This window comes from Oculina patagonica, chromosome 2 (genome assembly GCF_052425735.1).
Source record: "Oculina patagonica isolate OP01 chromosome 2, crgOcupat, whole genome shotgun sequence".
NCBI classification, from domain to species: domain Eukaryota; kingdom Metazoa; phylum Cnidaria; class Anthozoa; order Scleractinia; family Oculinidae; genus Oculina; species Oculina patagonica.
In genome coordinates this window covers 35,764,688-35,781,847 of record NC_135759.1, presented here as the reverse complement: position 1 = coordinate 35,781,847, position 17,160 = coordinate 35,764,688, and the positions used below count along the sequence as shown (strand labels likewise).

At 38.2% G+C, this 17,160-nt stretch overlaps 3 protein-coding genes across 4 annotated transcripts in view; 1 reads left to right on the top strand and 2 right to left on the bottom strand.

Moving 5' to 3' along the window:
- The window catches only part of LOC144644462 (acid-sensing ion channel 3-like), a 176,890-nt gene that overhangs the window by 139,365 nt on the left and 20,365 nt on the right, over positions 1 to 17,160 (bottom strand). The gene's annotated exons all lie outside the window — the stretch shown is intronic.
- Positions 1,541 to 10,031, top strand: LOC144644455 (lysosomal acid lipase/cholesteryl ester hydrolase-like). 2 transcript variants are annotated; one of them, XM_078503950.1, is made up of 8 exons: positions 1,541 to 1,680; positions 1,783 to 1,981; positions 5,134 to 5,450; positions 6,130 to 6,373; positions 7,090 to 7,245; positions 7,999 to 8,070; positions 8,803 to 8,871; positions 9,317 to 10,031. In XM_078503950.1, exons 2-8 carry the CDS (start codon positions 1,850 to 1,852, stop codon positions 9,593 to 9,595), a joined length of 1,269 nt encoding a protein of 422 aa, XP_078360076.1. In that variant the 5' UTR covers positions 1,541 to 1,680; positions 1,783 to 1,849; the 3' UTR covers positions 9,596 to 10,031. The 2 variants fall into 2 exon arrangements, with proteins under 2 accessions (XP_078360076.1, XP_078360077.1); XM_078503951.1 differs by having other exon boundaries at positions 1,578 to 1,668.
- Positions 11,106 to 13,784, bottom strand: LOC144644426 (uncharacterized). Its single transcript, XM_078503903.1, has 3 exons — positions 13,637 to 13,784; positions 12,795 to 12,998; positions 11,106 to 11,328 (listed from the first exon to the last, which is right to left on the bottom strand). Exons 2-3 carry the CDS (start codon positions 12,988 to 12,990, stop codon positions 11,306 to 11,308), a joined length of 219 nt encoding a protein of 72 aa, XP_078360029.1. The 5' UTR covers positions 12,991 to 12,998; positions 13,637 to 13,784; the 3' UTR covers positions 11,106 to 11,305.

The following is a 17,160-nucleotide window of genomic DNA, read 5'->3' as shown; positions in this document are numbered from 1 at the left end:
TGCCTGGCTCAGGGAGATGGTTATAAACGAAAAACAAAGGTCTTAGCACGAACAGTGAACTGTGAATACGTTTAGTTAGGTTAAGTCTACGTTAGAGCCTTATGGCTCAATTAGCGAGTAATGGTAATGGTACTTCTATTGCGCATTTCCCGAAGCTCAATGCACTTCACAATTACAGCAGGGTCACAGAAGGGTTACGGCAATTACAGTAGCTAGTCAATCACAAGGTTATCCCCCATTATGCTATTATGCTAAGCCCGGATTTTTCCGGGATTTGGAGGAATGGCCATATAAACCACTTATGACGTCACCAATTTACACGTCAGCAGATTTTTGTGATGTGCAACTCATAGAGGTTGGATAGACCTTTCCACAGGACTGTCCATCTTGAATATTGACTGCATTCCGACAGAGCTAATAAAAAAAACCGTCATCAGTTTTTGGTGTAAAATTAGTGGTAAAACAGGCCATATACCCGTACTTGATCATGGTCTCCTTTCCAGGGTTTTCCATTGATTAAGATCAAAACGTTTCAGGCCAGTAGAAAGAATGCACAGAGTAGAAGGTAGAGAGAATAAGAAAGCAGAGAAAAACAAAAAGGAAAGGAGCAAGGAAAAAAATTCGGAACAGTTCAGCAAAAAACAAAACATGGTCCAAATTTTGGCTTATGCGCATGCGCCAAAGTAAAATGTTGTACATTTTTACATGGAAATTTCATCAAAACCTCACGGCAGTGTCAGCAAGTGCATTTCTAGCAAAGTAGCGCCAAAAAAATCAATTTAACAGTTAAAAAACGTGTTTTGGGAGTAATTTCAGCATATTATGGGTTAATAGCCTGTACTCATTTGTATAAGGGGGGGGGGGGGGGGGGGGGGGGGGGGGAAAAACCCCTACTTTCTAATGGTCCGTCCCTAAAGCAATCTGTTTGAGAAAGTTCAGAAAAACGTGATCATTAGTTGTAACAGGCTCTCAATGGTGACATGACATGGGATAAAGACCATTTCCCTCTTTTCCTCAGATGTGCAATCCCGATAAGTAGGATAGGTGTTTGCCGCACAGGTTCTTTAAAACCCTGACATATGGGAGTACTCCCCCCTTAACCAAAGCACCCGTAGCTTCCGGAGGGATGTACCCCATATAAAAAATGGGGATGCTCACCCGTCTCACACTGCAGTCCCTCCCCCCCCCCCCCCAACCCTGATATGACAAGAACTAAAAGGTGACAAACATAACAAAACAGTCGCAAATCTCTGGAAGGGACTGCTTGGGATACGTTACGTGACCGAGGCACTCGGGCGACTTTATCCCTAAATAATTAAAAATAAATAAATAACTAAAAAAATAAACAAACAAATAAAAACGTAAATAAATAACTTAATTAATTAATAAATTGAACGAGGCCTTTTCTATGACATTTTCGTAATTTTATTATGGACTTGGGAGTTTTATTGAGGTATATTTTCCGCTCCAGGCTTTCGAAGCGCATATTTCCTTTTCGTGCTTTTCGCTGCCGTTTTCCTGTGCATGCATTTTTGTAACTTAATTCCTCGCAGCATGGGAAGTCCTGTGACTCTTACGGATAAGGTGTCGGGTACGTAATACACACTTCATAAACACACTCGCACTTGGGCATTTTGGATCAAAATCTGTCAAGGCAACAGCTTTATTGTTCTTGAAGAGGTATGCAAGTTTTTCCTTCACAAAAATTCGTACTTTTCCCTTCTTTTCATAGCTTTTTGAAGCCAGTGGTTAATCTTATTTTGGGTCACTTCACGATTTCAGATTTTAGACTCCATTTCGCCGGCAGAGGTTTTATCAGTTGCGTGGCTAGATCCTATATTTGTCAACAATGGCTTTTTATATTGTGACGAACTGCGTACTCGTGGCTTCACTATTTTTCCCCTTATTGAGCTGTGCGCCTTTAACGTCGCAAGAAGAACAAGAAACAGCTGAAGAAGACCCCGACCTCTATCGGACCGCGGTAAGATAATTTTTTGCCTCTTTTATTCACATATGTCATTCTGATATGACGCAATTCCGTTACTTGTTTATTGTAAGGCCTTTGAAGTGTGGACTATGAACTCACTTAAGCGACGTATTTCAAGTGTTGTAGATATATATTGTTTTTTCAGCTATCGACCAAGCCGACACCTTCTACACAAAAGAGAATATATTTCTTTGTCTTGTCCGAAGAATAAAGCATGTAACCGTTACATGTTGATAAGTAGCCGTAGGCGCTAGGCAGTCGTACTCTCTAGTTTTGCGCATTCTTTAAATCTTAGATTTAGATAGTTCTTTCAAAGAACCTTTATATACGAATTTGCGAGCAGATGGAAAATATTGTTTTTAGTAAAACGTGATACCCCAGGTACCAGAGGTCTGTTTTTTTCTCGTGCAGCAAAATCTTATGGCACCCAGAGTAAAAACGTGACGGATCTATTGGATTCCTTTCCCGGGGGGGGGTACTCCCTATAATGGCCTATACGGGGAGGCTCCGCCCGAAAGGGGTACCTTTTTCAGGCTTCAGGTATATAAAAGGGTAGGGATTTCACGAGTTTAAGTATATGAAAGGGTGTGGAAATCTGTCATTTGGCTATTTAAAAGGGCCTTTAATTAAAAGATTTTGAACAGACGCAATTTATGGCTGTATTATTCTAATTTATTAAGCGCTACATAAAAATGACAACAAAACGTCCTATTTTAAGTCCACGCCATGTCTCTTAGGTATATGAAAGGGGTACCTTTTTTCAGTTAAAGGTATACGAAAGGGGTACAATTTCTCTCAAAAATGGTATATAAAAGGGTAAGGGGTTAGAACTTGGGGCGGAGCCTCCCCGTATAAAACTTTTTTGAGTACCCCCCCGGGATTCCTTTACTGTATGGTTTCCCTTTTTGTTGCGCAAGAGTCGCGTTTCCTGTCTTCTTTCTTCGCTTTAAATTTGTTTTCTCAATCGGAAAAGAGGAAAAACAGGTTTGAAGAAGGCGAGGCAAAAGCTGCTATCGAACACAAGACACTGTTTAATCTGCGTTTCACTGTTTCGATACAGTACACACGTTTGACACACTTTTGTTAGTCCTCGATAAAACTCTTTCCTGTGCGCCAAGCTGACATCCAATTGACTGCCAGTGAAGCTTCTGAAAATTTGATGTATTAAAAGGACATACGATGAGGACGTAATCACTGTAATCCTGGCAACAAATTGCAGCAAAACGACAAGTTATCTGGCTTGACGATTCAATAGGTCAACGGTCCTTCTAGAAGGTTATCGGTGCTTACAACTGGCGCGGGAGATAATTGGTCTCACGCAGCTGTTTTTAAAACCCATGGAAGTGATGAAATCCTGGTGATTGCCTCGCAACCATCCAAGGTCACAGTCTTGAGGTGTCGAGGAAGATAGCAACCGAACCAAACCGGAGTAATAATAATAATAATAATAATAAAAAGGTTCCTTATGCGCATTTAAAATTCTTAATGCGCTTACAATTGCATAGGATTAAAAGGATAAAAACGATAAAAGCAAGAACGATGTTAGATACAGAAATTCAGTACTAAGATAAAAAGAGTAAAAAAAAGAATCTAACTAAAACATGCAATTATTAACATCTATGACTAGGTTTAAAACTATTACAAAAAAGAAATGTTTTAAGGTTCTTTTTAAAAATCGCTATAGTCTCAGACTGCTTGATATAAAAAGGTAGCTCGTTCCAAAATTTCGTGGCGTAAAAAGAAAAGGATCTTTGACCGCATGAACATGTTTTCACGTCAGGACTACAAGCAGTCCTTTATCCAGATAGATCGTGCGAAGAAGAGTTGCTAGCAACTTCACACAGACTCTTAGGGTCTTAGCCGTGGCACTGCCCCTTTACATTCAAGTTGTTGGAAAAGGTCCCAAAAGCGATCCATCAGCATTAAATGCCACCTCATAATGCCACAACAAAATTAACAACGTTCTTAAACATCTAGTTTACAAATCAAATCCCTTTCCAGGGCCGTACCTAGGATTTTTTGTCTGCGGGGGCAAACTCCAATATAGCTACAAGAAATAGCCCAGCAAAATCAAACACTATGTTAGAAATTTAATTTTCCTGGCGAGGGCAGCTTTCCCCCCCCCCCCCCCCCTCTCCCCTTTGTAAGTGAGAAAAAAACCGAAATGCCAAAATGACCACCGGCCGGTCATTGAAAACTGATCATATATCAAGTATTAGTGTCACCGGCCAGCATTACAAGTTGCGGTATTAAATAAATCAATAAGGAAATGTTAATCTTAATACACTATGTGAGAGTATGAGTTTATAAAAACAAATTATGTTTTTGTTGGGCCAAGGGCAAGGACAAGGCCGGAAAGTGAGTATCGCAAATCCCTCGCACAGATTTTTCTTATCTATACCACTTTTGATCTGTGAACCACATTTATCGAAATCTGTCAAACTACCGTACTGCATTAGTTCGTGTATACGAAGAAAGCGTTTTCCTTCTTCCAAAGTTTAGCGTCGTTGTTGTGTCAGTCAAAAAAAACGGAGTGCTATTAAAGCCGGCACAATCATTGAAAGGGGGATGGCAATTTGGAACTTCAAAAATCGATACTCCAATGTTACCTATTTTGAGGAACTTAAATTTGAAAGATGTACAAAAGCCATCAGGAAATGCCACCTGAAATGCAATCAGGAAAAACTCCAACTTGATAGGAGTAGCTTGTATAAATACAGTTGCCATGGAAACAATATGTCATGTGAGCAAGCAATTGGCACTCAATTAAACAATGTACCCCGTTAAGTTTTCCTTTTGACATTGCAAATAAGCGTTTTAAATAGATTAAATGCTTGCCAGCTCGAAAATCCCTATTCCGTCAAACCTTTGGGAATGACTACATAGTTTAACTTAAATGGCCATATTAAGTCCTACATTCGCATTGTTTCCTTTTATGAGGTGAACGTTTAACATAGGTAACAACAATAAAAATACACTCGCTGTGCTTTGCAAAAGTTGACTGCAACCAGTTTATAGAGGTGGCCGATCAATACAGTCACAAATAAGGTGCCATGCGAGCAAGCTCTATAAATTAGTTTTAAGGAAAATTTAGAACTGTCTGCTTAAAATGGAGTTCGTTTATTGACCTAATTTCTACATTGCAGAGTGAACTGATCCGAGACAGAGGTTACCCTGTGGAGGAACATTACGTCACTACACAAGATGGCTTCATTCTCAACATCCAGCGAATTCCATACGGGAGAAACAGCACTCCAAGCGAATCTCCCAAACCGGTTGTGTTTCTTCAGCACGGTTTGACCATGGACAGTACCAACTGGGTGTTAAACGGGCCTTCAGACAGCCTTGGCTACATCATGGCAGACAGAGGCTTTGATGTTTGGCTTGGAAACATCCGGGGTAACCAATACTCACAGAGACATAGGAAACTGGACCCGAGCAAAGATGAATTCTGGGATTGGAGGTAAGATGAGCTCGAGGGGTAAATTATGTCGATCTAACGTTCTAAGCCAAAAAAAAAATTTGAAGTTACATGTGGGTGACGAACTCTGGGGGGGGGGGGGGGGTCATCCGTGACGAAAGAACACTTCGAGTGACAGTGAATTAGTGCTCGCTAAAATTTGTCTTGGTCAGATTTAATTCTCGTTAAATTTAAGTACCTCCAACCCCAAAGGAAAACAAAACTAAGCACAGTCGACTTCTTTCTGACAATGCAAAGGTTCGTTCAATTTCAAGTGAGTTTGTTCCTTTACTGAACGTTTGTTTCCATCTTAGCTATAGTTAAAACTGATTTACACAATGTCACTATTTTAATCTTGCTCAGAAAAAATCGCCAAAATTAGTAGCCGCTAACAGTAGTAACCTTAAGGTAATCCGCACTCTGATTGGCTGTCTAGTGACAACACGGTAATGACCATGAATATTTTTAAAATTTTATTTTACAAAGAAATTGTGTACTTGGGCGAATTTGGAGAACTTGAGAGTACTTTCCAATAAAACACTTTTGGGATATCAAATAGTTTCGAAAATCTGTTTAGACGGTTATGCTGCGTCGAACTTAAGATTATCGCTCGGACGAACTGCCTTTGGGAAAAAGTTTGCTTGACATGACACTCAATCCCTCTGCTACCTTTGTTCTATAGCTGGCAAGAAATGGCTGAATATGATCTTCCCGCCATGTTGAACTATGCACTGAACGTGTCAGGACAAGCTCAGCTGTTTTATGTCGGCCATTCCCAAGGAACTCTGATTGGCTTCACGGGATTTTCGAGTAATCCACAGTTGGCGAGTAAAGTGAAGATGTTCTTCGCCTTGGCTCCAGTCTATACTGTGGGCTACTGCTCAGAGGTCATTCAGACTTCAGCGTACACCTTATATCCAATACTGGTGAGTTAGGATGGGACGACCTCGAGTACAGTTCGTAAATTATAGGTACGAACATGGCGAGAAGGATGCGCGGTGGCTTAACCGATACTGCGCTAGACTCCAGATCGAGCGGTCCTGGTGCAAGCCCTCGCCAGGGTCATTGTGTCGTGTTCTTGCGCACGACACTTTACTCTCAAGGTGCCTCTCTCCACCCACCCAGGTGTATAAATGGAGGGGGGGGAGGGGTGGGGGATAACCTTGCGATGGGCTAGCATCTCATCCACGGGGAAATAGAAATACTCCTAGTCGCTTCACCCAACTGAAACCGGGATAAGCTCTGGCCTGATGGGCCACTTGGCTCGTATGCAGACTTTTTACCTGGTTCGAGCGAGTGCACTTTGAGAACGTTCAAAAAACATCACGAGTCTCTATCAACGAAGAATTGTCGTGTAATTTTTATTCATTGTATCATTCAGAACAAAATCACGAGAAGCATATTTCCGTACTACGAATTATAACCATTCGGAAAGGTAAGCTTTTGGGTAACGGTTAACTTGGAAGTCTTCTCAAGTCTTCGAGCCACCTTCGAAAATCTTCGGTAGACTTCGTGTCATTTTCGGAAAGAGTAGTCATTTGGGATCTATTGCACTACTCTCGTCCAGTCAGAATCAAGTATTTTGTTGAGTGTACTAAAATGTGTACTCGTGGTAAAATGAATCTTATTCTTCATTGAATAGCGCGTATTCCCAACCATTCACGGTGGAAAAATGATGACGAATGATCTCGTAAAAATGCTGACGGACAAGGCGGTGTGTGGCGGAGGCATTTCAGAGAAACTCTGCTATGACTTTGGAGAAGAACTGTTCGGGTTTGACAGCGCTAATATAAACATGGTATGAACTTATTAATAACAGACCTTTAATAATATACAAGCGTTTAAAAAACTGTTTGGAAGCTGTTTATAGAAGCCTTTCAAGCCTATCTCAAAAGAACCTTTTACAGTAACTTTTAAGCTGTTGCCTCAAAGTTAAAACGAATATTGAATGGGATACTTTCGAAGGAAGGTTATGAAAACTGACCGTCGTGAATGTGTCTATTCGGTAGAGGCAGCTAAATTGTCCTTCCCTCCGTCAAGGTCAATTAAAACTCTCCTTTAATTGTCCGTAACTGTTGCTCACCTGTAATCGGGTAAATAATACAAATAAGGGGGGGGCAAACGGGAGGCATAACCAATTTACTTCATATCCCTAAAATATAATCACAGTTAAAAAATAATAATAGGAAAATTTAATCGCTTTTTTTAATAGAAATTGTTTTCTGTTTAATCGCCTGTCATTGACTGTTTCAAAAGGTTTTACACGGAACTTAGCAATTCCTGAGCAGAAATTAAGTACAACTGACGTACTTTGCCTTTTGTTAAAATATCGTGATTTTTGGATAACTCTTTACCGTACCTTACAATAACACATGCATATTTAATACATATATTTTTTTCTGTATACCTTCATGTACTCAATTTTAAAGGAGAGAAACTAGAAAAAGATAACCTCTTTTGATCTTCTTTTCACTTTCTTGAATGTTTTTTCTTGAAAAGGTGAATTAACGATTATCGACTAATTAACAACATCGATTCCTGTTTCTTTCAGTCGAGAGTTCCTGTCATCTTGTCTCACTGGGGATCAGGAACGTCATTTAAGAACTTTGTTCACTTTGGCCAGGTGAGGTGTCTTTACAGACTTCAGTAAACCTACCAAGTTTCTCTCGCAACGTCTCACATGAATGGCTCACTGCCCTTCGAGAGAACAATAGAACTAACAAAAGGAACAATGCTCTTAGCCCCAGCTACTCTAGAGGACCACTATAATTACAAGCTTACGAGAGCTGCTACTCTACGAATTTATCTTGTGAAGAGCGGGAGGCTGGCCTGGTCTGATCTAGTCTGGTCTGGTCTGGTCTGGTCTGGCCTGGCCTGGCCTGGCCTGGCCTGGCCTGGCCTGGCCTGGACTGGTCTGTGGTTTAGTCTAGTCTAGTCTAGTCTAGTCTAGTCTAGTCTCCCTTCTGTCTTCGGTCTAGTCTGGTGTAGTCTAGTCTGGTCAGGTATGGCATAGCCTTAAGGCTTATCTGGTCTAGTTTAGTCTGTCTAGTCTAGTCTAGCCTAGTTTAGTCTGGTCTAGTCTAGTCTAGTATAGTCTGGTCTGGTCTGATCTAGTCTGGTCCGGTTTGGTCTGGTCTAGTCTCGTCTAGTCTAGTCTGGTCAGGTCTAGTCTGGCGTAGTCTAGACTGGTCTAGTATGGCATAGCCTTAAGGCTTATCTGGTCTAGTTTAGTCTGTCTAGTCTAGTCTAGTCTATGCTAGTCTAGTCTAGTCTAGTCTAGTCTAAGCTAGCCCATTCTAGAAAGTTGTTGGCAAGGCGGTTATGATTATTGATTAATGTTCACGTTTTGTTACAGATGGTGCTGTCAAAGAAATGTACCAAGTTCGATTATGGATTCTTCCGAAATTATAGACGCTATGATCAGGTAAATGAAATGCTCGTCTTTTTGTCCTGTCAGTGAGATTAGTTTGCCAAATATGTCTAATACAGAAGATGAACAAGCAATCAAAGTTTTTGGTTCATCTTTGACTTGTAAAATACAAAAACTGTGGCTGTTAGAGACGAGCAAATAGACGATTAACATTGATATGCGTGAGATCGGTCGTGTTTATCTCAACTGAAAACGAAACCTTTAAAAGCGAACGAAGGCGACCTTTTTGGTATCATACACATGTTGAACCCACAGTTACGAATAGGACCGCAAACAAACGTATCGAAATGTGAAGTTAATAACGCATTGCTTGCTAATTATGTTCAATGTAAATATAGTTTCCGCAAAAAATGCATGGCTGCAATAATTTGATGGGAAATGTTCACACCAATATCTATCCCTTAATATTTATCTTGTATCATTTTTCTTATCAATTTAGCTCGAGCCTCCGGAGTATCAAGTAGAAAACATGCAAACTCCAACCGTCCTTATCTCGGGTTCAAACGACAAGCTGGCTGATCCTAAAGATGTAGCGCTCCTGAAACAGCGACTGACGAACATGAAATACTTTGAAGAGATCGAAGGGTGGAACCACGCGGACTTCCTGTTCGGCATTGACGCCCCTCGCCTGCTTTACACGAAAATTATTAACATGATGGAAACGGATTTGACCCTGGGAACAAACATGGCTGAATTTCAATTATTTGAAGATAAATGAACTGGACTAACTGAATTGCCAGCACTTTTCACGGTTTAGTTTTCTCATTTGCATTTCAATACATTCAACTTGGTTGCGAGGCAATTTCCGGCAGAAACTATAAAATTGCCAAAAACTGCTCTACATCCACGCTATAATATAATACAAATGAGAAAAGGTAACCGTGAAAAAGGCCATTTGCACAGAAGTGATGATTATTTGTATTGGGTTTGCTAAAATACATTTTATTTTTGCAAGACATTTAATGAGGTTAATGTACGACACTGCTTGTCGGGAATTTTTGAAATTATTCCTTCATCTGTATTTGTACATCAAAAATATTGCTCTTGGGTATCTTAAAAATTGTAATGGGATGGTATTTTTATTTTCCTGTATTGACATCTTTAATTGAGTTATAAAATACAAATTTAAATAAAAAAATAAAAAAATGACTTTATTGAAGTGTCAATGTATTTAGCACTGCTGGGCTCATAGAGCAGTTTTCAATTGAGTATCGTAAAACCAAAACCAAAGTAATCACTCTGGCCAATCACAAAGAACACAGACAATCCAGTGAGCCAATCAAAACTCGAAGCAAATACATGTAACCGGCACGAAGCGCGGGAAAACGTGCGCGAGCGAGTCACGATTGGTTTTGGTTTTAATTCTGATTGGCTGAGAAAGTGGCGCGAGATTTTTAAGCCAATCACTGAGCGTAGCAATGCAAAACCAAAGCAAAGCAATTAACTTTCGACACTCAAGTGAAAACCGCTCTAACTGTAAATGAAGTACAATCCCGATTTCTCAATCCTTCGGTTTTTCGAAAATCCCGGTTTCTCGAACCAACTTTATTTTCCCTTCTCTGTAATTTTATCCCCGATTTCTCAAAGCAACTTTCTTTACCCTTGGATAGTTCTTATCTGTTATTTTACCCCCTATTTCTCGATCAATTTTCGTTCCCCTTGAAGATTAGAGAAATCGGGATTCTACTGCAAACAAGCAAATATAGCAAATATAACAGAAGCATGTCGAAAATGTCCAATCAGTGGGACACAAGGTAATTGGCAGTTGGAGGAAATGAACTCGGTGTTACCGCGGGAATTAATCAAGTGCTAGTGACACGATAGAGGATTTTAATCAAGTACTATCACTCTCTCCTCCGCATAGGCCTCTTATTTTTTTCGTACGGGCTGGGAAATGAAGAAAGGTGAAGAGCAAGCGTGCGGAGCCTGGGGAGAATGTTAACGAAAGCGCGCGGGGTACTCTTTTCGTGTTTTTCGTCTTTCCCCTAAAAGGAGCCCCTGAGGAAGATAGAGGAACAATCAGGTTTGAAATTCAGCACCCTTAATCCTAGCTCTCTCGGATGTCTCGCTTTGGGGTGTAAATAAGGATTTCGATCTAACTTAGATGTTCAAGACAGAACGCCAATATTTTAGCCGTTGAGGTCTGACTCGTTTAAGGTTGCACATGAAGAAATAATAAAACACATTCATACTGTGTAACAGTGATAGCAACTTAAATACACAAAAGCTTTTTCTTGTCCCGCACAATTTATGGAACGTCACCATAGGCATTTTATTGTTTCACATTAAATTAACAATTTTCATTTCTGAGCATTTTTTTACAATAGTAAATCAGCATCTAAAAGCAAATATTGTCATGGAAGGTACAAAAATTCATTTATTTGATCAGTTATCCAGTCCTTTTCGTTTTGTTCTATTCCATGAGATCTCAACGTCTGTGAAAGTCAAAGTCTGCAATGTAAAAATATGATAGTATTTAATTCAAGTATGGCGAGTGGACAATATTTAAAATATGATAGGCAAAGGGGATAGGGGAGGGCCTGGGTTTTTTTTTTTCATGCAACACCAAATTATCAGAAGCACGCGGGGCCGGGGGGGGGGGGGGGTTACTAATCCATTCAGGTACCGTGTTGAGATGCTGTTGATTATTATTCTATTAACTCATAGGGTGGGTTTTTCATAAACAAATTGGCACATATTAACTCTTTTGTCAGGTACCCCGTTGGGACAAAATAAAACTTGTGCCAAGCACCCCTCTCCCCTCCCCCTCCCCCGTTTACGCCTCAAATTGCAGAATTATGGCGCGTGCATTCATGGAAGTCCCCCCCCGGGTGTTGATGAGATTATGTTTCTGGCTGTGGAAGGGGTTCCAAGAAAACGGGTTCTTTACAAGTTAGGATTGTTTGTTAAAATACAATTATGTAAAGTATACCGGTAACCCTTGCGGCAGTCGATATGAATCTGATGCATCGAACTGGCCCTTATCGCTTTAACCTTAGCCGAAATTCATTCAGAATCGAATCAAATAACAACAGCAATTTCACACCATCTTCTAATTAAGAAAAAAATGTTTCACTGATAAGATATTGTAATGGCGACTGATGATGTACCCTTATCTATTTGAATCTAAGCCGGCGATTATTCATAAATAAGTTACAGCGATTTCAAATCACTATATAAAAGGATTTCACTGTTGCTCAGATACATGTTTGTGCTCAACTTTATATATTTTTACTTGAAGCTAAGTTCCTTTTCAACGTGAATCTAACTTAAATTTAATTTGATGCAATAATCCACTGAGACATTTAATAGGTGATGCCAGTAAAATAGTAATACTTTTAAAAGGCGCCAAGATCAAGATATTACAAAAAAAAAATAATGTAAATGATTCGATAGAGCGGTGAAATTGTTGTTTTTCTTTATTTTATTTAAATATTGTTTTGCCTACCACAGTTTTGTACAAAACCCAAAGCCTTGAAAATTAATCATCAGTAGAAAATTTTAAAAACTTAAACAAGAAGTCTTTTGCTATTCGTGGCATGTTGCACGTCTGGTGTTTCAGTTTACTTTTTATCCAAACAATGTTTACCCTCAACAAAGTTGACAAGTTAAGAAAATAATTAAAATTGAGATTAAACATTTATAAGAAATGTTTTAAAAATAGACCAGAACTAAGATAATTTTCAACAAGAAAGGCGCCAAGGTTTCGTTTGTCAAGGTTCTCATTCAATGGTTATGAGCCACTGACGCTTGCAAATGAATATGTCACATCTCTTGCGCAATTGACTGGCATTTCAGGAAGCAAAATTGATGAGTTTTCACTTTTGCGTACGTGTTTAGTTTTACATCGAGAAAGTAAGAAGTTAGTCGAGCAGTTACCTGCCATAGTTTTGTAGAACAGAAAACAACCATCTTACCCTTTTCCGCCGAGTCATCGAATTTCCTTTGCATTTGTTTTCTCCTGAGATAACCTGATTTCACTCTCTCTATCTTGGGATGTTCGTCTTCAAATTCTCGTCCCCATCGAAGTCCTTGTGAGGAGGCGGGTTGTAAACACACGGAGAGAAAAATGCACGAAACAAGGAAGAAGACTACGAGACGTTTAGTTTCCATTATTTGGCCTGAAATAGAGTGAAAAAAATTAGGAACATTTCAAATTGGAGTACTAACATTCAGTGGTGGAATATATCTTATTTGTATCTCCATACATATTTTGAGCCAACTTAATTTCAAATTGGCTTGCTACTTTTATAAACACTGGAACCTCAAAACGGTGTTTTTTGTACGTCAAAGTGCTTTATTCGCGTTAAACTGAACTGAAAGTTGTCACGGATCGCTTTTCCATTTAATTCTGAATTTCACAACAATCAGCAACTGAAAATGTGCTCTCATCGAGCCATTTTCTTCATCCTACGTTTGTTTCGTCGCGTTGCCATTTTTTCTAAACAAACCGACCGATAAAACATGCTTATAATTACTGATTTGCCTTCGCAAAAAATTAAACGAGAGAAAACACTAACTTTGTAACGTAGTGAGCACGAATTTTCAAAAGAAATCAATCAGAGTTTACTGGAGAATGCCGTTTTCTGAAGTGTTTGAGTTGAAAGATTCAAGAACGAACTTGAATTTGACTTGAGATTGATATATTTTGATCATTTTTAAAGGATTTTCATCGTAAAGAAACAAGAGCTTCAAATTATGAAACATTTTGAAAATGTGGAAGCCAGTTAAGTCGTAAAAGTGCCAAATTCTTCCTTACCGGGAAAAAGGTTTTGTTGGTGATGTCCTTCTGGTTAAATCTGCTGGAATCGAATGCAACGTAGCAATCCAATTCAGCGGTTATATTGCCAATATTTCGGCTGGTGTGGTTCTTTTTCACAAATTAAACAGATTAAAAGCCTTAGATTAGCTCTAAATGGTGGCTACGTAATTTGCTTTACTAACTTCCGTATCAAGCTTAATAGGAAAGCAGAAATTTTGACAGGACTTAAGGGCCAAAATCACCGCCTGTCAGACAGAGAGGGTCAGGTGTATTCCTATCTGATTAAGAATATTCCTTCTAGCCGTGTGTTGACAATAAACCAATTTGGAAGAAGGAAAATAAATTCAATTCTCGAACTTTCTGCGGTTAGATTAAACGAATTAACTTCGCTTTATGCACAAGTTAAATTTGGAAATTGTTAAAAGGCGTCAAAACTGTCGTACGTAAGACAAATTTCTCAAACAACGTCAATTTTTTTACCGAGGAAGTATTAGCTTACTACGTGTGCGTCAAGTGAAAATTTGTTCATACAAAGATAATTGCTAAATTGAATCTTTGCAAACAACTTTTTGTTTCTTTTGTTGAAGGATAATTTGATTCCCGTTTTACTTTGTCGTTTCACGGGAAATGAACTATTGATGTCTGTTTATGAGACCGATTCCGTCATTGACAAGTCCATAAATTTTAATTCTCACTAGATGTAGATCACAGGTCCATATTAGTTTATACAATGTTCGTATTTTGTCACGTATTTTCCAATCAACAATCCGCTAACTTTTAACCGAAAAGGCAGGTGAGGCATTATATCAAAGAATTTAAGTTCCAGATTTAAGTTGGCGCCGAATCTTAGATTTCAAGGAGAATAAAAATAAATTCACAAACGGAATCTTCGGCCTCTGAAAAGGGGGATTAAAGAGTGGTACTAAACCTACGGTTTTATCTATTGTCGTTAATGAGCTAAATGACGCCATTAATAGCACAAACGTGAACAAGCTTTGAGTGATTTTGTTCTCGACCAATTTATTTCCAAAACTATTATTCTCTTTCAACCTTTCTAGTTAACAATATAGCTACTTTTTACAGGAACCATTTAATTAATTTGCGAGGTCAATCTTTAAAAACGTTGTCGACCTGCCACAATGACTTAAAATTGCCTAAACGTGCGTACACAAACACCGTTCAACAAAAGTCGTTTAAGCACCAAGTTAGCGAAAATTATTGAAAATGAAAACCTGGAAGTCATCTTTCAAAGAACTAATTTGCTTCTTCGGAAACAAAGTCAAAGCGATCTTAGCGTAATAGTAAATCTATTTGAGATTTTAATATTGAGTGATTTGTAGCCTCCTCAACAATTTAAGCTCTTACCTTTAGGGATCTATACATTGAAAGTGGAGATGTTAATCTTATTGACAGTCCGTCTGTGGCCTAAGTGTATTTATTGTATATGCATAACATGGCTGATTATCAGCATGCAATAACACCCGTATTGACCGCATTTTTAAAATTGGCAATACTAAATCGCCGTATATACTTCGATGAAACATATAATATTTTCTATCAGGAACTGGTTCACAAGTCATAAGCTTATCATTGCAAAGGCTTTGGTGAAAATGATATAAAAAGAAAGAAAGAAAATTCCAAATTCGAATCGAAATACATAAAAACAGAAGTGAATACCAAGGAAAAGGCAGGATATGACCATTTGACCATTTCATTGTCTAGCGAAATTTCTTACTTTATTTGGCCGAATTTGTAAAATTGATTCGAACTGAGCGAAATTTTTGGAAACAGGGAATAAAAGTACTTATACAAACGTTAAAACAGGGAAAGCGCGCTTTGCACACTGTTTGCTTTCATGTTAAACTGCGTTACTATTTTTGAGTTTGCTGCCTGAAGAAAAGTTCTTTCTATTTTAAGCCCCAGCTTAAAATTGTAATTTTATGCTTTCAATTTTTTTAGCAGTTATAGAACTGAATTTGTATGAGCCAAAGAAAGAGAAAAGTATATATACATATGTTTACATTCCTTATCGATCATAGAATGTTGTATTGCGTGTGGGTCTTTATCTTGACGTTTTAGTTGTATGTCTGTACTATTTTAATGCAAAATATACCTTATATGTGAAAGCTTTTTCGTTTCGTAGATTATTTTTACAACGTATTTCGAATTCCATTGAAGATTTTATTTTTTTATTTTTTTGCACTATCTTTTGGACTGTAATTGACCTTGCGTGCTATTCACCAAAGTCCTCTCTGAGGGTATTTTACTGAATTGTTCTGTTTTCCGTAGACACAATATTTCTCAAAGTAATCTCTCTCAGTATTTGAAATATAGGGTACTGTAATCTAGCAATAAAGCTAGCTAGGGCAGGTAAAGGTTACGCACAGCTATAGGCTACAGGATTATCATGTTTTTCTTTGTGGTTAGGTTTAACTTTCTTTTTTGCGTTTAACCGAAATTTGTTTAGACTTACACGGCAGCAAATTCAATATTCCAAAAACTGTTCTCAATCACAGACTGAATAAAAAATGAATTTGGTTTTCATCATTCCGGCTTTTAAGAAATTACTACCAACAGGGTCCAAATTCGTTTTTGAAAACATACGAGATTAACTCGCGTTGAAGTGAGTTTCTTGTAGATACCTCAGAATTTTAGTTCAAAACTTCTGAGACGCCGAAAAATTCTTCACAGCTTAATTCAACTAAAAGAAAGGAATGGATTAAATGGCGTTAGCAGTTTCAAATTAATAACAATATTTCCCTTTTGAGGATACGTCTCTTTATGTAATCCTTTGTTTTAATCTGATAAAAGAGAAAATGAAAAAATATATGTAAATTATTTAGTCAGTCTGCGGATTGTAAACTATTTTGAAAGGGAAGTTCTATCTTGCTCAAAGTACAACTTACTAATTTTGTGGTTAAATTTCCTTTTGATAATAATTAAAAGAAATTTCGGGGCAGACTGTTATATGTTTTAAAAAAGGAAGGAAATTGTAATCAGTGCATGGAAAGGAAGTTTCCAGTTCTATCTTGCGGCTTGAATACATTTTATAAGTTTCCATATATAATTAACCTTTTATGTAAGAAAGTGTTTGACAAAATAGGACATTTCTATATTAACTCCTGCTTCTGGAATAAAACTAAGACTGCGTGCGAAATTACAAGGTACTAACTCTAGAGTAGCTAGCAATCTTCAGTAAAACTCTTTGCGTTAGATGTCAATAATTTTCTTTGTTTGTAGTGGCTGGGAATTTTTCGTATCTTGATCAACGCTATTTGCCTGTCTTAATGAGTCTTTATCAATGGATGAAATTCGTATTGATTTTGTTTGTTTTTGGCCAAAGTACTTTTTGGTATATTTTAAGGTACTGTAATGCTAAGATAACCTGTCATAATTGGTTCTTTCTGTCGTTGAATTAAGTAAAAAATTACTTCCAAAGTCGTGTTGCTGCATTGCATTCAAAATGTTTCTTTTTCAAAATAAAAAGGCGACGTTCGCAAAAGGTCACCAACTTGCAACGA

Coding starts and splice junctions, on each gene's coding strand:
- LOC144644426 (XM_078503903.1), bottom strand. CDS start 12,990: ATGGAAACTAAACGTCTCGTAGTCTTCTTCCTTGTTTCGTGCATTTTT. Junction 11,329..12,794: donor CGATGACTCGGCGGAAAAGG/GTAAGATGGTTG, acceptor TTTACATTGCAG/ACTTTGACTTTCACAGACGT.
- LOC144644455 (XM_078503950.1), top strand. CDS start 1,850: ATGGCTTTTTATATTGTGACGAACTGCGTACTCGTGGCTTCACTATTT. Junction 1,982..5,133: donor CCGACCTCTATCGGACCGCG/GTAAGATAATTT, acceptor TCTACATTGCAG/AGTGAACTGATCCGAGACAG. Junction 8,071..8,802: donor ACTTTGTTCACTTTGGCCAG/GTGAGGTGTCTT, acceptor GTTTTGTTACAG/ATGGTGCTGTCAAAGAAATG.